The 23,677-nt window shown below is 38.8% G+C and overlaps 1 protein-coding gene across 4 annotated transcripts in view; it reads right to left on the bottom strand.

The window, feature by feature from the left end:
• Nucleotides 1-23,677, bottom strand: part of NOL4 (nucleolar protein 4) — a 187,445-nt gene that overhangs the window by 144,372 nt on the left and 19,396 nt on the right. For all 4 annotated transcript variants that reach the window (XM_063168213.1, XM_063168221.1, XM_063168205.1 and 1 more), the window contains exon 2: nucleotides 7,865-8,014. In XM_063168213.1, coding sequence (XP_063024283.1) covers nucleotides 7,865-8,014 — 150 coding nt within the window. The remainder of the gene's footprint in view (nucleotides 1-7,864; nucleotides 8,015-23,677) is intronic.

Consider the following 23,677-nt stretch of genomic DNA (forward strand, 5'->3'; position numbering starts at 1 on the left):
GCTAAGGCCCAGATTTGGTAGGTCTGCTCCACTGACTATAAGGGAACTGGGTTTTATAACTAAATTTGTCCATAGAGCAGATGCTCGTGTCTCCAACCTCCCACTGCAACACAGTTTTAAGGATGCCCTTCCCTAAATAACTCCAGATTTCACTAACTTCCTCCCCTGTTTATTTTATAATTTGAATCAATCACTGACATTCCTAGACTTCAGTCTGTATAAATTGGCATAACACAACAGGAATCATATTAAAAGAGATACATAAGGAGCATAGCCCACAACATTCCTTATTCTTGTTGCCTGAATATATAGAAAAGAAAGCTATCCCCAACTTTCACTGCCAGGAAGCTGATTAATTGTCTCCTCCCAGCTGTACAATTTCACACCCCCAGCAGGGCAGATCCTTGTTTGCCTTTCATCCCTACATTATAAGATGCAGATAGCCACTTTCTTGCTCTGGCCGAACTCTGAACCAGCTGTAGCCAAGAAATACTCAACCAAATTAGCACAAGGCTGAATATAAAATCCCATATTTCAGGTCTCAGTAGAGTTTACCAGATTGTGCACAAGACTGGACTGATGTAATTCATGGAGCTGGCTTGCATGTGAGTGTTTCAGAGAACAACCTGGAGGCCTATGACACCTTCTAAGTAATTACACAAAAATACCTGAGTGGTCTGATTTCATCAGGAAAATTGGTTTCTGTCCTTTACTCTATCCAAAAGAAGGAAGTAATGACTCAGCCTTTGCTGATGCTGTATCCTCTCACTTCCTTCTATGGCCCAGCTCCTAGCCCTCTTCTCAAGGCTATTAGCTAATAAAACATGTAGCCAGACCATCTTTTTCAGTGATGTGTTATAAAAAAAGAATATGGGTTTATTGTAAATCCATGCCAAAAAAAAAAAAAAAAGATTCAAAGATGAACATGCTTCTACATTTTAAGAAAAACTAAAGCCAGAAAAAAGAAGTGGGAGATACTGCCTTATTTACATTCATACTCTGACAAATCAGACTGTCATATTTTTGGCATGGCTTACAAGAAACTTCTAATGCACATGCCAATTCCCATCAAAGACCAATGAGTGCTGATTTACCATATTGATAAAATTACTTGGATTGATTTTAAAAAAATATTATAACTATACATTTCTCAAATATATAAGCTCTAGAAATATCCTTATGGGATTCCTTACTCTTACTTGTGTTTTTATTGCACATAAGTACATCTTCTGCTGCTTGTAGAATGTGTTATCTCATTACTGGATGTGTTCTGTATCATGGAGAAATCAGAAAACCAGCAAATTCTAGCAGGTTTGTGTTTAGGTATTGCATACTAGCTATAGCTATTATAGCTATATGCCTTTTTTACATTGTAAAGATATATGAAGAAGAAACAGAACTTCCAGAGCATTAAGCAAAAACCACAAAAATTACACAGGGTTTGTTTTAGCCTCAGAAATTAAAAGATAAGAAGCAAGAACACAGTCCATGTACATCTACATATATTTGGCTTTAACTCTGAATTGAGAGGAAAATGAGTTGACTTCAGTGGTTCCAGAGTCAAAGCTTTCATGATCTTACTTCACCATTAACAAAAAATTTTTGGTATATTTTGACATATATGACTGCATCCAAAGCACCATGCAGCAGTGAAGGCCAGTCTAGGCTTGTTTACTGGATCCCATGAAGAGCACAACTAGCACAGGCAAGTAATCCACTACCTGAGCATGTAATCTGATTTACATTGGAGCTAAGCAATGAATGTCTTAATTGTCTGTGAGAAGCCTATTTCATTCCTACTGCATCACTACAGGCAGGGAAAACAAGCAAAGTTTCCTTTTTGCTTTCCCATACTCAGATGATTTAAGTGCAGGATGTTGTGATGATGTAGTTTTCAGAGCTAAATTTTTGCTTGGAAAGTTAACAAGTCCCAAACTGAAAGGCAGATTTTAGGACACATATGGCAGAGTAGGAAAGACAAGTGTGAGGAGAGGGAGTGAAATTTTGCAAGTGAACTTATTAACCTCTAAAGAATTAACATGGAGGGTGTATGTGTAGTCTGGAAGATACAATGTGTCAGAATAGAGATTTTGCATGTGCGTTTGTATTTTTTTTAATTAAGGAGGGTAAAGGGGGGAAAGATGATCAAAAGAAGACTCCAGGAGGAGGGAAAGAGAGAAAGATAGGGATAGAGTGAAGATGGTAGTCTGTCCTGGGCCCACAGCCATCAAACCAGGTGGCAGAAATTGGTTTCTTGATGACAGGAGGGCCAGGCAGCCAAGGGAAGCCCTCTCCTTTCCTCAGCAAGAGGTCAGAATGGAGGGCTGACACAGGAAATCAGATCTAGCACTGCTGGGAGTTTTAGCAAGAGCTCGCTACCCCGCTACACTGTGGGAAATGCTGTTCCCTCATGTGCTAAACTTGCACTTCACAGCTCCCTTCCCTTCTCATCTAGCAAAAACTGCTTTCTGTGAGGGAAGCAATGGGAAACACCTGCTAGTGGGACAATTGCCAGGACACTGAACACTCACCCCCTGGAAAGAATCAGGAACAAGCTCATAGAGTAAAAGTGCATGGGGCTTGGCTGTTTTGCCATGCACAAAAGAACAGTGTGGATGCAAGAATTTAGGCATGCTAGGGCCCTGCACAAAGCTGAAGTTCTTCCACTTCCCCAAGGACAAGTCTGTCCTGTACAGAAACCAGCAAAGAACCAAGACCCCACTTTAGCCCTGTTTGATCAGGAACAACATGATGTTATCTCACAGAGCAACCTGTCAAAAAATTATTCCCTGAGGAAAACACACTCAGTGTGATGCTCACAGGGGACTCACAAGCACATTCTTGTTTTGGGAGGGAAAAAGAACCCCCTGTTTCTCAGTCTCAGCAAGGCTTTTCTTAGGCTGACAGGAGAGATGGGAAGCTACTCAAAATCTTGATCCAAAATCAAGAAACATTTATCACTGAAACAGCTGAGTGAGGCAAAACACCCCAGATATTACCCCACATCTTAAAGGCTCCTGTTAATGCCTCAGATGTTATATATTTATGTACCACCTATCTGATGAAAGCCTTGTCTCAGACTGCTTTCCCTTGACACATTAGTATCTCCCTGTGTTTTACAAGCCTGCTTCTTCCAGCTTATCAGCCCAGTGGCTCTTTTTTCATTTATGGGTTAAGAGTCTTATTAACCAACCCATTTCACCGGCTCAGACATGACAACCCTCACTCACAATTCAAGTTCACTGCTGTAATGTTTCAAGATTTTGCACAGAGACTCACAGACTCAACAGACAGATATTAGATCATCCTTCATAGTTAAAAAATTCAAGTAGAATATCTACATAGAATTAAAGGTGCTTAAGATAGCTATGAGACTTATACACGACTCTCAGATGATGCACTTAGTTGTGGGAAAATGTGTCCAGATATAACAAAGAAAGGTAAGGCACCTTCTCAATTGTTTAAATTAATGAAAATCTAATACTTTTTTTAAGGATATCAAAACAAAGTAAGAAAAGTCAAATCTATTCTGAAATATAGGGCTTAATCACTGTGTCTGGCCTGACAGTACCAATAGCTGGGCATGAGAAGTAACACAGATGTTTTAGCTTGCCAGCCTCATCACAGACCATTTGCACTTCTTGCAAAGTGTAATAAGGCTATTTTTTCCCCTGGTTTGCACTGAATCACAGAGTTGTCCTGACAGCTTGAGCCTGTTGCATTATGCTGTTACTGTAGCCACAACTTTTCCCAGTTACTCCCACCTCTGATATACCCTCAACACTTGTATTTAAGTTGTAGACACAGATGAATAGTTTAAATCAAGAAATGTAGTTCTACAAAGGCACAGAAAGCCTGCTATGCACTTGTTGCAGGCCTTTCCCAAATACACCAGATGGATTCTTTTCCTGAACACTTCTCTCCCATGCGTCCCCATCCCCAGTTTGATGCCACAGTTCTCCTTTCAGAGTGGGATGTCTATACTAAAATAACTCCCTGAGAACACAGAGTGAAAAGCACTACCCCAAAGCAAAGAGCTCCTCTTAGACACTGAGCTGTGGCAGCACCTGCTAGCGGAGATACCCCCGCGAGATCCCGATGCTTTCTCCTGACAACACTGCTGGCATCAGCATCTCACCCCACCTCCTGTGAGGCCCAGAAGAGCACCCAGGGGATGCAGGACAATCATGGACCTCTTTGGGCACCACTGCTTCCCCTTGCCCCGAGGAACATGCTCTTTTCACCTTCCGCATCTTCCGAGTCACCTGTGCTGAGCAAGAGACTTGGCCAGGCCTTGTGTCACATATCCTGCCTTTGTCAGGGAATCATCTCCCAGATCAAGATCCTCAATGTTTTCCCTGTTTGTAAACTTCCCTGGGAGCTGGGATAGTAGCTGAGATTAAAAGCACCACATTAATTGTTCCTTCACTCTGGTGTACTTTGGATATGATTTAAAGTTCTTGGTTTCATTTTACATGTATAAGCCACATCTGGGTTATTTGCTGGTATAGATCTACTTAAAGTTATGCTGGCAAGGAACACAGCACATCAGTCTTACCCTGTATATGAGTCAGGTACCCAAAATGAACACAAAACCTGCCAGTTAAGTAGGACACTCCTCCTGTTTTGCATATTTTCAAGGTTACTCTCCCACATCATCCACACAGAGTTGATACAGTTCCCTTCTGGTCTTTTAGTGTGCAGAGGAGAAGAGAATGGGACCTTATTCTAAACTTAAATATTGAAGGACAGAGGCTTTCCTAATTTATCTAGAGGGTTTGTGCCAAAAATCCTAAAGTTTGAGCTTGGTACATTGCTGCCCCAATTAAAATGGAAAGGCTCTTTCCAGTACTCTGCTCTTTAAGAGGTCTCAAGAACCACATCCTATTTATCTTTCGGCACAGTGCCAGTGTAGGAAGTTCCACACAAATCAATCAGTTGTAAAAATATCATGCAGTTAACATAAACAAGGCAGTGCAGATTCCCTAAATGAGTTTGTCAAGTGTTCTGAACACATTTTTAGAGAGACATTCTGATGTGTTTTAGCACACCAGCACCCAGGATGACTCTATCAAAAATTAAAAAGACTCTAGCTATACCAAATTTGTAACTCCATGTAAATGCAGACAGTAGTTAATTAAGTCACCTTTGACAATTTCATTACCCTTACAATCATTCTGAAGTGTATTCAGAACTTTGTGTGGAGCAAGTTTTCTATTGAAAATGAGACTCACACACATATAAGCAAATTAATTACTTAAAATCAATATGTTCCAATTCTCAAGGGCTGTGGCATTAATTTTTCAGAAATACTTAGGTACTGAAAATCCATGACAGTATTTATGAACTTCAGAAGTTCAGGAATTTTTTACCAAACTTGTGGTGTTTTCTTCCCATAATTTCTCTGTTAAAAGGTTTTTTTAGGTTATCTGGTGAGAGAATGGAAGCAATGTGACTAGATCATGCCAGGGATGAATTACAAATAGCAATTGTAGCACAGAATTTGTGAAGCACATCTCCTATAAAAGTTCTTCACTCAAACCATTTGGTGAATACTTATGCATGACAAATACATGCAGAGATCTCAGGGATGATTCACTTCTGACACGTGAATAAAGAAACAAGACTAAATTAATCTTGTTCCAGATTCACTTAATGAAATTAAACCCCGCCAAAGTACTTCAGTTTGATTTATAAAGCTTTTAAAGTAAAATGTTTTGGGAGACAGTTACCTGAGATATTACCTTATTCCTCCTTACAGTGCCACAGAGGAGGTAGATACTGCGTGGCTTCCTGGAACAGACTGACACTATATCTCTTAATTTACTAAAGGCATTTTCATGGACAGGTCCAGTAAAGGAGCATGCCTTTCCCCAGAAGGTCTGGGGGTTTGATGCCTGTTTACTTAACCTAATACTTATGTCAGAATAGAGAGCAAGAATTGAAATTTGTTTCTTCTGGAGTGTTTTTTCAATTTTTTTAATCTATGGAAGCTTTTCAAAATTATATATGTGAGTCTTGTCACTGGGAAAGGCAACTCAATGTCCTTGATAAATTAATATACAATTAAATGAATGCACAAATATTGCAGACTGACAAAAACTTACATTTTGGCACCCTTAAAGATGCAACAAGCTCATGTCTCAATTGCAATAGAAGTTGACAATAGATGAAACTACTGTGTAGGCTACGGCATCTGCACAAATAGTTCTTCTCACCAAAGATACACTAGTCTTTTATGCTATTCACAATAAACAAATTTCTTATCTGACCTGCAATCATGGGATTCTTACAGTAGTAAATATTATACTTGGCACACATTTGTGGGATGATGACTTGAAGTATTCTATTTACAGTTGGCAGCATTCCTTATAGCTGTATATTAGTCTAAGACATTTGTGACCTATACCTTTGAACAGCCTGCTGAGGTAAAACAAAATAGAAAGAGAAAGGTCAATGGAAAATATCACTTTTCTAATGCTTTCTGAAAGAGAAGATGAAGTATCAAAATGGCTGAGGTGCCAGGTGAAAATTAATTTAGAGAGTTTATGTTAGATCACCCTGAAATAACACTCCAAGCCCTACAAAAGCACATCCAGATGAAAGATGTCTTCATATGTCTATCTTAAGGTCAATACCTCTGGGAACAAATTATAAGAAATTTTGCCAAGAGCTTATCCCTCAACAAACCATCTGAAATAGCCTATAAATAAAATATCTGTGAAGGGATTCACAGATATAGAGAAAAGATTGCTATAAGGGTGAAAGAAACAGTAATGGAAAAACAGCTGTTTCTTACAGCCAAAATTGAATCAGAAACCTGGAGCTTCCCCATATTCTGGTGACAGCTCACATAACCCCGGGCTGTTTTTAAGATGAAGACCTGTGTCCGGGGTGATAGGTCACCTCAGGCCCTGTCCACAGCTCCCTGCAGCCTCATCCCACTGGGACCAGGGGGAGAGGTGCCTTGGATGCCCTGCAGTCTGGTCAGGGGCATGTGATGGGACCTGGCTGGGCACCGCTGCCCTGCCACCCTGGGAGAGCCCCTGGTGCTTCAGCAACTGGAAACAGCTGGGCAGGTGGCTCAGGAACAGCCTCTGAGTGTGCCTGGCACTATCACAGCCCTGAAAATGGAAAGTCAGTCACCCAAACCCAGGCAGGACCATGCATTTTAAGCACCTTGGGAAAGTGTAGAAGTGTTTCATTAGTTCTCCATAGGACAGCAAAGTCTTATATTTGTGTCACTAATCACAAAAGCCATTTATAGCTATTTTAGGACTATGAGGCAATTAAAATTTTTTAAATAGTATTTTCTCTCTACTCAGCCAGTTTATGCAGGAATGGGAAGTGCCCCCTCAACACTTTCATTATTATACCTAGTAGTTTTCCAGTCCTTTGAATTTAGGACATGTACAAGTTTTCATACCATTAAATCATTAAGTATCACTTTGTCTATGGCAATAACCTATAAGACACCTTCATTTATATGCTGAAACACAGGAATCCATTTAGCCAAGTTGTGACAATACCTTCTAAGTCTGCTTTAACACTTCATCCATTTAATAGCAGTTAATTAATACAGAGCTATTAGAAACCATTATAGAAATAGCAAATTCTCTTCTTGTACCAATGAGAGAATGTCTAGTGAAGTCAGTGCATTTGGCCCTTTTTACAAAGCAAATGTGATTTCTAAACAATATGTTTTCATGCACTAATGAAAGATCTCTGAAATCAATTTTAGTGAGGGTGTCAGTACTAATCTAGTTGGGAAAAAAACCCCACAAATCTCATGCCATGTGACCAAACCCAAATAACTCACATTTTTAGAGACTCATGTTCACTTTAAGCTGTTTTTTGTACTTACTGCTTTATAGGTTCTCTTTTGTCCAGCATGTTTTCTGATTTGTTCTCCATTGGGCCCAGTTTCAACATGCATGGAATAGATAATGTCAAAGAAATCTTCTACGACGGCCACCCGCCGTAAAGACAGCTTCTCATCTACACCTACTCCATCCTGAAAAGGGAAAAAAAAAAGAACAGAAAAAGTAAGGGAGACAAGATGAATAGACAAATTATGATAATCATGAGAAACATTATTGTCCTTTTTTAGAAGGGAGTTAAAGACCCATTAATGTCTGAAGATCACCCACCATGCAAAAAACAGACGCAGTATTGTAGGAAAGCTGTGTGACGAGAAGGATCACCCCTGCAAGCAGCCCATTTTGCCAAACCAGGGAATTTGGCTTCTTGATAGGAAGTGATCTTCCACTCCAGCATTTTAAAAAACAACACAAAAACTATCTGTGCTTCTTTCTCCAAATGCAGAAACATGATTCAAAGGCAGAAGCTGTCTCAAACATATGGCACAAAAATGCATTATGTGGTTGTTAGCAAGGATGCAACAGCTCTGTTATTCTCTCACTCCCCAGTAAATCTGTGCTGAGTATTTCATAAAGATGTTTAATAAAAGGTTTTAATTCAAAGAGCTGATTGTAATTATGAATATGAAGGAAGTTGTAATAAACAATTTGCCCTTGCAAAAATTGCAAAGACATACTATATGAAGACATACTACATGAAGACATACTACAATATGAGTAAAAGAAAGGGGTGTTTTAAATAGTTTCTACTTTTGCACACAGATGTCCAGTTGGAAGAAGTGGAAAAGTGAGAACACCTAGCATCTGATTTTCAAAAGTGATAGTGTCAGGGTAGCTAAACACTTCTGAAAAGGAACAGTCCCCAACATCTCTGAAATTAACCAGTGCAGTTCAGCTCCCGCCCTTTTAACCGAACCATCCACATTTTGGTGGATGTTTTGTTTGTTTTACAACTGCCTATGGATTCAATTCTAATGAAGGAGCAGAAACTCGTTTTTCCAGAATAGAGATCTATCAAGCAGGCTGCAGTTTGTAATACAACACCAGTATATGAAAAATAAAATAAGAAGGGCCAATTCACTTGTACTCCAACTCTGTATTCAAATTTAGATCTTTGGAGGCAGCAGTATAATCTAACATTCACTGTGTATTTTAAGCAATAACAGTGTTCCAAACTGAATGTATTTTATAATACCATTACTGCTCATTTAATTCATGCCACAACAAAACTGATTTACATGGGCACTTCTATGATAAAACACATGCAATTATGGATGCAGTGACCAAATATAGACAAAGATGAGAAATTAAAAGATAATAACTCTGTATGACTCCCACTTGCTGTTCCCCAGATCATAACTTCTTGCTAACCCACTCCACTAAGTTTGCTGTGTGTGGACAAACGTGATTCATTTTTCTCACTCCCCTTATTTTAATTCCAGCCCACCTAAATTTTTCATATATTTCAAAGGAAGAACCCAAATAATCCCAATGGCTCCAAAGAACCTGCCAGGGTGATAGAGAGGAGCTCTGACACGTTCCTAGTAGCAATGGAGAAAATGTCAATGCCTTTAGAGTGTAACCTTCTAAATGTGCATTATCCCAAGTGACAGTGGGTTAGGAGGTGTTGATACTCTACCAGCCAGACAGGCTGTGCCCTGTCCTGCTCTAGTATGCCCAGCTTTCTTCAGAGAGGTCCCTGCCCAAAGCTACATGGTCTCTTCCACTGTGTTCTTTATCCCCAGGAGACAGATGGACCTGGGCACATGTGCGATGAGAGAACTGTCACAGTTCTGATGGAAATGACTGTTGAGGATTGAGGGTGGAACATGAGAAATTTGCAGGGCAATCTCCACCACAGGTTAAAGCCTCAGATCTGCTGGGAACAGTTGTTCTGAGAAAGCTGCGAAGCTCCCAGCCCACTATCAGCTGCTGACCACTAGCTCAAAAACTTTGTGGAGTTGGGACAGGTTTTGGTTTAAGCATCATTAAGAATTTGCTTGGCACTATCCACCACCATTGGCTACTCTTTAAAAAAACTTGCTTTAGAGATAGGGCCAACATCAAATTCAGATCTGTGCAGCTTTAATCTTTAGGGGAATTCACATGTGAGCACTGTAGGGGGGCCCATCTTCAATCATTATTTTCTCACCACCCAAACAGCACAGTGGGATCCCTGATGATTTCAAACACTCTTATTATGACGACAGTGTTATCTCACACTGCTCTCCAAATACTCAGAAGTTTATAGTGTTGATTAACTGACAAAGATTTAATCTGTTTATTACTAATTAGCTTTATTTTATGAAATTTCCTACGAGGGAGCTCTCTTTTTTAATTAAAAAGAAATGCATTACAACAATATTAATTTAAAACCTGAGATGCCACCTCAGTAGAGCTGACACATGCAAACATTATGAATACATTTAAAGAAGAAGCTCGGAAATGAAGCTCAGTTTGCTGCTTTTGGTGGCCATAGTGTGCAGTGCTCTCTGTAATGGTCCTCCTACGTCCCTCCCCAGACATGGACACCCAAAGGTTGGCAGGTATGAGCTGGGGGTGCTCTTGGAGGGGTATTTCTCCATGTAGCTGACTAAATCAATAAGCACTGATAGTACTTCTAAAAATACACAGAAGTAAAGTCTGCACAAATTGTCAAGACTCCTAATTGAAGTACTAGAAAATGAATACAAACTTTCCAAACATTTTCGATCAAAAAGGGGAGCAAAGAAATGGCTTAAATGCTTCAGGGGGTGTAATTAAATATCTACATCTGCAACTTTATCTAGGGGAGCCTGGGCATGACTGAGTTGGCTTCATCCTGCTTGGTGCTGTCTGAGACAATGAGGTAGATCTTGATTCAGAACACCTGCAGTGCTGTAGGAGCTGCCAAGGTGCTGTGAGTGAACTGCTCAGCTCATCCAGCAACACACAGCACTGGGCAGTGCCATAAGCCTCAGCTGCAGAAGCAATACACCAGATGAGTGATTTGAATAGGGTAGCTATTTACTGACACTTTTGATGTGTCATCGCTTTTGATGATGGAATTCCATGCTGACATTCCAATAGGTAAAAAGCTGGGAAATTCATAAAACCTCAAATCTCCATTTAAACCATGAAGTCTCTGAAGTGGACACAGTCGTATCAGGCTTTCCTGCCATTTGCCATTATACTACACTTTTATCATGAAATTGCTATTTTATAAAGACATTAACAAAGCAGCTCTGCTTTATAAGCTGACGTTGGGTAAAAATTTTCACAGTGCCTAAGGGGACAAGTTTTTAGCTTCAACTCAGGCTAAAAAAAAACCTGAATGAGAGAATGCATCATAATGCTATTCCCATGACTGAAAGGCTATGAAATGTCCACAAGGGACAGGACAAGTAATAGGCTTAAACCACAAAACAGGAGATTTACATCAGACATTTGGAAAAACTTACTATTGATGGGGATAGTCAAGCTCAGTAACAGTTTGCCTGGGGAGGCTGTGAGATGTATATCATAGGAGGATTTTGAGACCAGGTTAGGCAAAAATCTGTCAGGGATACTATGAGTAAATCCTGTCTTGCGTAGACTAGATATTAATTGAGTTTCTTCTTGATAATTCTAGGAAGCTTAAATGCCACTTTCAAAGTGAGTTGGGCAGTAACAACTCTGGAATAGCAAGGAGGATATTTATAAATCAGTGAGGTATTTTTAGGACTTTTATTCAGCACGGAAAGGGTCCAAGCCTCACTTTCAAAAATTACATAGGAATGGAAGCCTCACTGAATGCTTTACTTCAAGCATTGAACTTAGACTCTCCAATCTTTCAGGCCATTTCATCCCTCTCCTTTCAGCCATCACTGAGGTGTGCCATGCCCTGTCCTAAACCAGTTTTCTCAGATGCCTCTCTGGCCAGCAGTGTGACACACACTGACAAACTACATTCATCCTTATAGCTACTGGAATGGTTTTAATCTCTATCAGTGAGATTTTACTCTTTGCATTACAGTTTTTCCTGTTTACTCTTGTTTTTATGTATATCCAGAGATTTTCCTGTGTTCTTAGGATACAAATAAAGAAATGTTTCCTTTCATTTTAAGCACTACAAATTCCATTTGTACTCTGAGATTAAAGTTGTTTCCTCAGGGTTTGGGGTTTTTTTGATATCTAGACAAAGAATAAGTTTCTGAACAGAAGTGAATTTTACAGAGAGTTGTGCACCTCCCAGAAAGTGCTAAGGATCTCTATGAACCAGGATGGCTGGGGAGACAGGCAGTCTCTTTTATTGAGATTGAATCTACAGGACTTGAATCTACAGTAAAGAAAGGAAGAAAGTCTGCTAGTAAAGCAAATAGATAAAACTCTTAAGGCAGCAAAAATATCTATTAAATGAAAGGTTGTCATTTTTATAGCTACTTTGCAGAGGAGAAAATAATTTAATACAAGCCTTTAAAATTAATGCCACTGAAACAAGAGTGCTTGTAATTCCTTACTGCCCCATCTCCTGTTGAAATTTCTAGGAGGAAATAGGTCTCATAAAACATCCTCTTGCTTTGTGAATGAATATAACTATCAGCATCTTGACAGTGTTTGAAAAATATTCCTATAAAGGCATGATAGACAGAAAGAGAAAATAAAAGGAAAGTCTTGGTTGGTAGTTTTACAGAAAATGTTCAGGTCTATAAAAACCTCTGTTGTAAAAGCATCAAAGCTAGAAGCACCTAAAAAACATTAGGAGTAGATGCAAATAACAATGCACCTAAATATTTCATTACATAATATGAATCTCGTATAAATCTAAGACTGCTTTGAATGCAGAAATATGATGTGCAACATTTTTCTCATATAATCAGTTCAGACAGCAACAGAGTTAAAACTCATTTATGCCCCCACACCTCTGCTGACTCGTAGCACATTTTGAATTTCCCCTGGATGAGAAAAAAAGTCTTTTGCTGACTGAAACACCATACTCTGAATAAACAGAAAGTTTTGCTCATAGCCCTACACGTTGTTAGTTCATGCATAATGAGCTCTTGACATGATTGTATGTTGATGTTTTACTCCCTCAGGGTTCAAGATACGAAAATTTTGTATGGAAAGTGTTAGGAGGAAGCAATGGTAGTTGATGTATAACATGAACCCTATATATCTGTCTGCAGAAATAATTCAAAACAAATTAACAAATTGAAAATCTCATTTTACATTATTTCTTTTATCTGCTCATTCAGTAAAATAACTGTAAAATATATTGATATTTAAAATAGGGATGAGCATTTCATAATGCCTCTTACTCCCATAGAAATGAACAAATTACTTTAATCAGCCCATGTATTTAGACTCCCAGGTTATGAGTACATCCATTTGAATATCTGACTCATTCCTGTCAGCACAGTGAAAATTCACAAAAGATAAAAAGTATTTGGTAGCTATTATTAAGTAGCCTAAAATAAATAAACTGATCATTTCTATCCATTTCCAAATGGATAGACAATAGCAAAAGGATATTTATTATTTGAAATTTACAGTTTCTGTTCGTCATTATATCATGTTTGAACAGCAAATCTCATTTTTTGCCAGCAGATGGAGACAGGAAAAATCAGAGTTATATTAAAACAGATACACCAAAACAATTTCCAGCTGACAAGTTCTCCCTTTAGAAAAAAACATAAACTACAAGAACAAAAAAATAAGCTAGGACATGGCAGCAATGAGTCAAACTAATTGTAGATATAGATCATGAAAACAAAGAGAATAAAGTGAAGCAAAATGGCAAATTAATTTACCCTTTGAGATGAGAGACTAAAACTAAACAACAGACACAGAGTTTTGGTGCATTATGAAAGCTGGAGGTGACAAAAAGTCCTCTTACTTGGCTTGATAGGTGAGTACAAAACAATCAATACACAAAATCAATAGTGAGCAAAAGTCCCTTTCTCCTTTATCTCTTGAACTGTTCCAGATGATGGGAAAGCACCAAAGCCAAATCTCTGTCCATAAACAGTGAGGGGTGAATGCTGAGTGCCATATAAGTCTAAAATATCCCACCCAAAAGGACTATCCTACTGTTGTTTCAGGTGAGACCATCATCTGGTGTGGATCACTAGCTCCATTAAATTAAGCTCTGTCAAGTAGCGGGAATGGGCTGTGAAACTCAACTTGCCAAATTGTGAAAGGAAGGTCTGTCACCTGTCTTTCCTTGCAGCATGGTAAAATAGGTCCAGAGATTATTTCACAACACCCAAAATATTGTCAAGGGTATTTTCAGAGGTTCCTTTGGGATGAATAGGATAATAACCTGGCCAGTGGTCACTGCAATAAATATGTCATGCTCTTTCCATATTGAAGAGCAAAAACTTTTCTTTCTCATCTCTCTTCAGAAGTGTATATGGATAGCAAGAGGCAGAAACTGATGCACAGGAAGTTCCACCTGAACATGAGGAAGCACTCAACTCCTGTGCAGCAACCATGCAATGGGACAGATTGCCCAGAGAGGGTGTGGAGTCTCCCTCACTGGAGATACTCAAGAACTGTCTGGATAAAATCCTGTGCCATGTGCTTTAGGATGACCCTGCTTGAGCACAGAGGTTGAACCAGATGGCCACAGTATGGCATTGGTCTGGTCAGGTCCCTCCCAACCTGACCCATTCTGTGAAAGGCAGATACATCATCAGTGAGATTGGAACTAAAACATGGAGCGCATGTACTGACTTTTGAGTGTCCTACCAAAAACAAGCATGGACATGGGAAACAAGAGATAACTTCAAAAAGATGCCTGCACTCAGAGCCTTGAAGGAATGGCAGGAAACCCTGTGAGGAACACAGGACAGCCAGAACTCTGATTGCAGTTCACTCTTCACAGTTAAGAACTGCTTCTTAACTGAGATCTGAATACCTTTTTCCCTCAGCACCTGATTATTTTTTTCCTTTGATGTTTAAACATTTACACAATCCTTCTGAACAAAAGCAGGTCAGAAGCTGGGTCACACTTCACTGTTTGTGAAGTTTGGTTAGCTGCAGGCTAACCAAACACCACGAGCTGGATCTCTATCAGCAAGCAGGTCACGACAGGAGCAGCACATCTGTGAGCAAAGCACATGATACCAAGGAGCACGTGCTACACAGTAAGCATTTCAGGATATCTCTAACCTGGACCTCTGCAATGGGCACAATTCTGGTCACAACCCAGTAGGTGCATGTCTATCAAATGCCAGTTTGCTTTCATTGAAAGGAATCTGTTTATATACTGAAAAAATATTACACTGTGAAATAAAGCCCAGCAAGCATGGTCAGGAGCCTTGTTCCAAAGACATGCATGTTTTCCAAACTAAAATGCCAATATAAATGCTGACACACCTTCCTCAATAAGGCAACAAGATAGGATTTTTCACACACACATATTGTGATGAACATTACACAAACTGATGAGAAAAATATGTAACTAGCTTAGGGACACATGTGGCCCTGGTGTGGCTCAGGAGATCAAAAAGAAGCTGAACAAACACTTATTCTAAAACAGATATTATTTGCCACATTAGTCCTTCTACAGGCCTCCCTCTCTAGCAAATTCCTGCCTACTTGGCCTGTTAAAACAACAGATGATGCTTCCATCATTATATGCAGTCTGATATCAGACTGCATATTTTTTCTTTTTTCTTTTTTCTTTTTTTTTTTTGACAGAGAAAGAAAATTAATGCTCTATTCTGTCTACAAGAGTTTGTTGAGTTTGTGTATTTAGTACATGAAAAAGTAACCCAGGCACTACATGCATTATATTGAGTGAAATGTATGTGACAATTCCAATCAAACCGAAGCTAGAATTGGACAGAGAGAGGGAGAAGAAGAGCATATATAACACCTGCAGGTTGTATTTCAAATCTGAAAAATTATCATTTCTAGTAAGAATAATAAAAAAAAATCTGCAGATTTTAAAGGAAAGCAATTTCTTGAATTACATATTTTATTTACATGAACTTAACTATAATTTACTTGTGAATTCCTAATTTTGAAAAATAGTTTCAAAAAATTTCTGATCTTAGGAAGTTTCAAAGAAGTTTTTTTTCTGAAGCTTATATTTTAAAAGAGAATCAATAACTATTTCTTTTTTTGATAACCAGATTGTATTATTTCCTGTTCCCTGAAGGATATTGACCCTTTTCTAATGGGTTAACATTCTATTAGAAAGAATTTAGTTTTGACATTGAAGTTGATTTTTTTTGAAAATAGTCATGACAGGTCTGGAAATATCCAGCACACTTCACTTGCCCTCTTCAAAGTTTTAAGCAACTGAGAGCTGATAAACCTAGCTTGGACATCAAGGGTAACTGAACAGAGAGCCAAATCTAACTGAAGCCTTTTTGTTTAAGTTCACATTCATGACCAAAGTTTTAATGCAGGTATTCCTTCTTCATGACTCATTAAAGGATTCATCTATGTATAAGGACTTTCTACCAGAATTTTCTGTCATACTATGAATTCTAAGAAATTGTAGATTTTGAGCTAAAAAAGCTGTCAACATTTCAGTTCTACCATGAAATAAGATAAAAGTGTGTGAAAATTCATCCCATTAAAGTAACATTTTATTCTTTTACTGAAAGTAAAACTGACCAGAGAGGCAAGTATTAAGATAACTATAAGATTTCTCTTAAGACACTAAAAATATTTCAAAGACATTCTGAGGCTGGAGGTAATCTTTCTGTGTACAGATTTCTTCAGCTGCTGAAAAAACTGTAAACACACCATCAGACACAGTAAAAAAATTGAAGGATAACAACTCACTGAAGCACAAGTGTCCACGAAGTGTATGAATACTGAAATGACATTGTCTTTTTCATGTCTTTCTACTCTTCATGCATTTTATCTGATAATTATATCTGCCAAGCTGTAAACAGTTGCTCCAGGACTTTTCCAGCAAAGACTGCAATGCCAAGCTAAATGCTTGGCAGGGGAGCTGCCTTTTCAATCTCACAGCTAATCTGGAAGGGTCAGCTACTCCTGGTGAGTGTTTTAAAGGGAAGGGACTTCAGCTCCCCACTCCAACAGCTCAGCACACTGTACAGCAATTTCCATGAAACTTTATTTTCAAAAGTTAGTAGCAATTATAATATATGCAGAATTTAGTTTTCCTTTAGTCTCAAGATAGACAATTCTTTGTATCTGCTGAGCATGAAAAGATTTGCTTTTCCTGAATAAGAATACAAGGATAAACCAACTAATTCTCCTCAAAATTTTTTTTACTCTAGGGGATTTTAAAATGAATGGGTGTGAATCCTAGTGTGGGCCTGCTTAGTATGTTCAGGGTTTTTTCCTAAATTATAAGATCAGATGTTGTCATCAGCTCAGAAAAAAGAAATGGGCAAGCTACTAATTAAACATTACCTCTTAACATTCCTGTCATGCTCCAAAAATGAACAATCTCCCAATTATAATTTGAAGTGTGCTATACTTTACAGGTATTCAAGCACTAGGGGAATGCAGTGTAGATCTATAATGCCACCTTTTTTCAGACTGATGAAATGCAACTACTGTACACCAAAAGTAACCTAACACTAAAGTGAAGTTTAAATAATAAGAACTCATTACCCCAAAGTGCTGCCTGTGAAATTATATATATTAAATATATATATTTTTAAAATTATATTCCAAATACTCATAAGCCTCTGATGTAAGGGTGTTGGCAGAGGGAGCTTTTTTAATACATAATGTGAAATGCGAGTGCCAAGTGTTACATACTGCAGTGAAGTGCCAAAAGCATACCACACCACAGACCAACCCTGCACAGTGACAAAAGGTCTTAAAAAAAACAAAAACACCTTCAAAATTCAAGTTAATTGATACAATATTTCAAAACTCAGGGAAAGAGGATGAATCAGAGGACTGCTGATGGGATTTAGTGGTTTTGTGTCTAGGTCTCTGGCTGCAACTCTAGCAAGGGCTTTTGTCCCTGAAGTTGCTTCCTCCTTTTACCTGCTGCCTATGGCAAGGAACAGCCTTGGGGTGGCAGGGAGATGAAATGTGTGACCTTATCTTTCCATCCATGTTTCTGCAACAGCTGTTCCCTTGCTTATACAAAATGAGTTCATGGTCTCAGCACAGCTCCCAGAGGACAGCTGTCTCCATCACCAAAACCACTGCTACAACAGCCCATCAGGTGCCATTAATTGGTAACCTCATTAACGTCATCAGTAAAGACACTGGGGATCAGATTTTAAGCTGCACTGGTGCTGCACAGGCAGCTTAAGGAACAGAAAACATCAGTGGCTTTGCACCACCCATGCATAGCCTAAGCACTGGCTCAGCAGCCTCACTTGCAAGGCCAAGTGCAGAATAATGACAACTGTCCCCAGCTCCAGTGGCAGAGGGGACAGGAGTCTCCAGGGCACCCATGTTCTGCATGTGGCCTGGTTCTCTGACCACATTACCAACTTACTCCCACACTGGAAAAAAGCTGCTTGTTGCAGGGAGCAAAGAGGTGCTTCCCAGACTAAACGCTCCTAGAGCAAAAAATTAACAGCCTCTAATGGAGATCCCTCTAGATTTCTGCAAGGACAAATGAGCAGATTATGAAGGGGCTCTCTGTAATTGCATGGGTAATGTTACCTGGCCAGGGACAGAGGCCACTGGGGACTCAGGGTCATATCAGCACAATCAGAATGCAGGGTCGCTGACTTCAGCCTTCATGGGCTCTCAACAGCAGCACAGTGCCAGCCCTGATGATGTACAAACATCAGCAAAGTAGGAACTGTAGGGGTTAGGGTCTGTTCTCAGATGTAACAGCACAGTAACCAGAAAAACCAGGCAAAACATTGTTACAAAATCTCTCTACCAGGTTTGAAACAAAATATATCATGACAGAAATTGGCAATAAGTTTTTGGTGCAGCCAGCAATGCCATGAGCCAAGTATCTAACCATGTTCTTCAGTTAGATTCTTCATGGAAGGGTATAAAAGTTTTCATTCCAAAAAGACAGGAAAAAAACAAAAGTTTTTTCATTCTCCCTCAGACCCGAGGGAAAGCTTGTACCCTCAAAAGTATAATCAAATTAAATTAATTGGTAAATAATGAATATTCCTTTTTTTTTTGTTTTGCTAATATTTGTATGTGTGTGCACACAGATCAGGCTTTATGAAATTAGTTCAGCAGGCCTATGTGGGGCTCTTCAATAACTTATTTGTTGAGATTTTCTTTAATTGAATTACATTTCCCCAATTCTATCACTTTTTTCACTCCTGCAACACTTTTCTCTCCTGTTCAACCTAGGCAAGAACAAGTGCCAGATGCAAAAATCTTGTGTTTCTGTGAGGAAGCACTGTTGCAGATAGTCAGATTATTTACACCACTTTTTTTCCTTTTCTTCTTCTTCCCTTCCTCAACCATAAACAAAATCTACAGCATGAAGAGGCCAATCCTTGCCAGCAGAACTAAGTTTTGAAAAACACTGCTCCACCATATGTTCAGTCCTGACCAGCGTGATAGTTCGGAAGCTGACATCTGCAGATGGGGAGTTCATACCACTACTCAGCACAAACATGCTGCTACTGTACACTGAAGTCAATACTAGCCAGACTTTGCTTAGGAGAAATTTTCAACACTGATCTACAGTTTCACCTTGCCAACTAATTTTTGTTACACTGATGTAAATGAAGTAGATATAAAAAGAATCTCAGAGAAAAAATGGTGGTGCTGATTGAAAAATGGAGTCCCTGTGAATCCTTTTGATAATCTCCTTTAGAAGTAAAACTCTTCTGTATCAGATATTGCATTGAAGCTGTTGGTGTAATAGAAAACACTTGCTAATGTTACATATGATGGACCTTCAGGCAAGGCCACTAAACTGTATTGGGCCTGTAGGGTCATACACTGCAAGGATACAATGTCCTCAAACAGTCCCCTGAACTTCTCTGAAGACCCAGTTAACTCAGTTTTTCTCTGAACAAGATATATCAACCTTGCAATAAGCACTGCATGAACCAAAGTCTTTCTTGCCTTTTCTGATGCCCTTCTTAAAACAGCAAGAATACTCTTGCTTAAATGTTTGTGGGAGTGGCATTGGTACTTCTACAGAAGCACTAAGATAAAATGCATTTTCCCTGCTACTTTTACTTTTTCTCCCCCTTGCTCCTCTCTCATTCCATCTGCAGCTCCTCATGCAGCCCAAACACTTTTTCCAGGGCTTAAGCAGATTTATGGCTAGCAATTTCCACAGGGACTGTGTGCATGTTCTCTCAGGCATGCCCAGGCACCAACACTCATCAGAGGGCTGGAAATCAAAATCTGTGTCAGTTGTGCCACTGGCAGTGAAATTCCACGAGTGCAGTTTGTTGTGTCCCTCATTCAGGCCTTTACTGTATAGCAGTGCCCTTCTTCAAAAGGCTGTCTCTAAAGCCTCTGGGTGAATTTCCTTTAAAATGTACTAGAGTCTCATCTTATATGCACATCTACCATTGATTATTAAATGGGAGAGTAAATGGAATAATTTTCCTTTATTATGTTGCTCTGAAACTGAAATGGACAATGTCTGGACTGTAAATTCATAGTAGAAAGAGCTTAGATGTTCAGTTATATGAATTTCACTCAGAACTTTTCCTGCATCAAATTTGGAGCATGCCTGAGCAGCAAACAGTTCAAAACAATGGTAACTACAACACTGACTTTGCAAATTCTCTTATAAATAGCGTAAATTTAGAGTTGAGTAAATTCAGCTTCCTAATTTTTATAGATATTAGCTACCTAATTTCTTTTTAGAGTAGATAAGAGATACCTCTCTCATCCCACTTCTGATCACTAATGATGCTGCTCATTACCCTAATTATTTTTCTAAAAAAATTAAGGGAACAGCCAAATAATGAAGGGGACCATTATTAGCCCAACCATACTGCAAGAACTGGTGTTTTGGATAAGTGGGTAACCAGATTTGCCCAACATCTGATGTAAAATGAAAGACAGGCAATCAGAGTATTTGCAAGTTGAAGACTCCCTATTATTAAGATGCTTGCAAGTCTCTGCCTTAATCCAGGCATGCCCATGAATTCACTACCATACACTAAGCTTTTTTATGCAAATATATATTATATGATATGAGATATATTATAAGATATTATATATAATATTAATATACATATAGTACAGTTGATGAAAGAAAAGAAAATATGCAGATGAAACAGCCTGCTCAGTCTAATAAAAATCATGCTTATTTTGTCACACCTACAATGGGTAATATGCAAACTATGCAAAGCTTTGTAATTAATAGTACAATTCTGTGCTCAAAACATGAACCAAACACTCTATTAACAATTCTCTGTGAGCATGTATCCTTACTTAAACTTTCTCTCTTTATATAAAAAAAAGAAAGTTTAGTTCCTCAGTTGTTTATAAGAACATGAAGAGTTGAAAAACAGGCTTAAGATTCAATTATGTTTAAACACTGTATAATGATTACATTATTCATGAAGTTCAGAAGAATTTGATAATCTGTCTCCCAATATCTTAAACTACTGTGCTCAAACTGTATCAAAACTGTAATTCACCAGTATTAAGTGACCAGTGCATTTTCTCACTTGCTGTATATGTTGGCTGTATTATGTTAATGGAACACAGCACTTGGATGCCTTCAGTACTGACAATAAAGTTCTCTTCCTCTCATGACATTCACATGATGTGTACAACTTGACTGATGGATGTGCCAACCAACCCAGAGCTGGTTGTAATTGACAGTTTAGCTTGAATTTGTCATATGGGATCTCTTGAGGTGGAAAGTACTATAGAAAATTAGGGACAGATGAAAGAAAAATCAAATGGGCATTTAGTCTATCCCTGACAGAAAAGGGACTGTCTTCTGTTGCTCACAATGTAATTTCTTGTCTTGTCATAAATCACTCATCTCTTCTAGGTTTCATCTGAGACACTATTTTACAGACTAATAGGGGTAAATATAGAAACTTTGGCTGAGCCTGTGCCAAGAGCCTGCCACAAAAGCTTTGCAGTCTGCTGTGCTGCTGTTTCTTAGTTATGCTCACTTGGAGAACAGGCATGACACTAACCCTCTCCAGGACTCACAGGAGAATAAAGTTCCTCTGTCATGCTAGATCATATCTGCTAAGAAGGAGTTAGCAAGGGCCTCTTGGTGGCAGTGAGAAATAGGTGATCACCTCCCTAAGGCTTTGTCATGTCACTGCCTTGTTTCCAGCTTATCTCCCAATTCCAGGAGTCCAATTTCATCTCCTACCAAAAATAGCTTCCCTTGCAAGTAGTTCAGCACATTCTTTCTTCACAAATAATAGCATAATTTAAAATCCCGTTGAAGAATCACAGAATCTTCTGAGTTAGAAGGCACCCACAAGGATCATCAAGTTCAACTGTAAAGTGAATGGCCTCTACAGGGATCACAACCCTTAAAATATTAACAGCATGGTCTAACCATTTTAGCTAATCTCAGGGTAACATTGATTTTAATAAACTGTAGCTCAATCTTTCAAATTGTCCTATTCTCTCCAAAATGATGCTTTGCCTGCAAAGGACTAGGGGCAAACCATCATCATTTTCATTCCTCAGCAAATGCAGAGATCACAGTTTCACATACACATCAGAGATGGCTACAGTTATAAAGCTTCAAATTTATCTCATAAGGAAAGCCAACATCTGCTTTCATCTTGCTGACAACATGAGCAGCAATGTTTTTATTCTGCTGAACAAAATATTAACAAGGACTGAATTTTCAAATGCATATTTTGTTCCTTTATGTATTGATTCAACATTAAACTGCTTCTTCTGATATACTGCTATACCTACAAAAAGCAATTTGGTTATCTCAAACTTTGACCATTTCTTTATGTCAGGTTTGAGTCTTCCTGGACTACATTTCCCAAGACACACTGCAGGAGATCACACGTTTTGTGAAACAATTAGTAAAGCCAAGGCTGCTAGTGTAGTAGAAATTCTTGCGTCACGTGTCTCTCTTTGTAAATATATTACACCCACTCATTTGCCTGCACTTTATAAGAGTCACTCACTCCAAAACAACTGAAAAGGCTTTGATGCACTTGCACCATCAGAGTCAGCTATGAGGACTGAGTGTGTACTTCATCTACATAATTTAAGCCTTGCCTGCTCTAAGAAAAATATGTTATTACTTTATTGACAAACCACATTGGCTACCCAAACCACATACAAGGCCAGTTGTAAGTAAACTCTAAATTCAAAATTGTATGTCTACAACTGCCAAATCAGCATGGATCACCAAGAAGATTTTTAAAAGACCATACAGGCAAGCCCTGCTCTGTTCTGTGCAAATAGCCTATTACAGTACTGGATTTTGTGTGTTACAGCCTTTAAAAGGAAATGACACAGTAATTTCCTGCCAAATCAAATCATTTCTAGCATAACTTTTCATTGGGGGTATTCTGCATGTGTCCTGAAATTTGCTTTCTGGGGAGACAACAGACACAGCTGCACATCTGGTAAATATGTGTGCTTGGTTTTCATGTAGGGATATACATGAAATTAAATTCAATTTGATTCAAGAGTATTATACTGCCATGGCAAGCTGCTAAATGTAGCCTAGGAAAAATGAACAGACCCTTGAGGTAGCTGTCACCAGCTGATACAATGAGTTTAGGTTGGGGTTTCATTCTGTATCTGGGGTTTTATCCCATCCATCTATTCCCTACTACTGCCCTTTTTCCATCTTGTTCAGTCATTTTTAACAGTAACCTGCCATCTGAGAGTACTTCACAACACAATGCCATCATTACACTCTCCTCCAGGGGTCAGGAATATTTTTCACTTAATTTTTTTTTTTTTTTTGGACAAATACATTT

The sequence above is a fragment of the Melospiza melodia genome, chromosome 1, assembly GCF_035770615.1.
Source record: "Melospiza melodia melodia isolate bMelMel2 chromosome 1, bMelMel2.pri, whole genome shotgun sequence".
In the NCBI taxonomy this organism is placed as follows: domain Eukaryota; kingdom Metazoa; phylum Chordata; class Aves; order Passeriformes; family Passerellidae; genus Melospiza; species Melospiza melodia.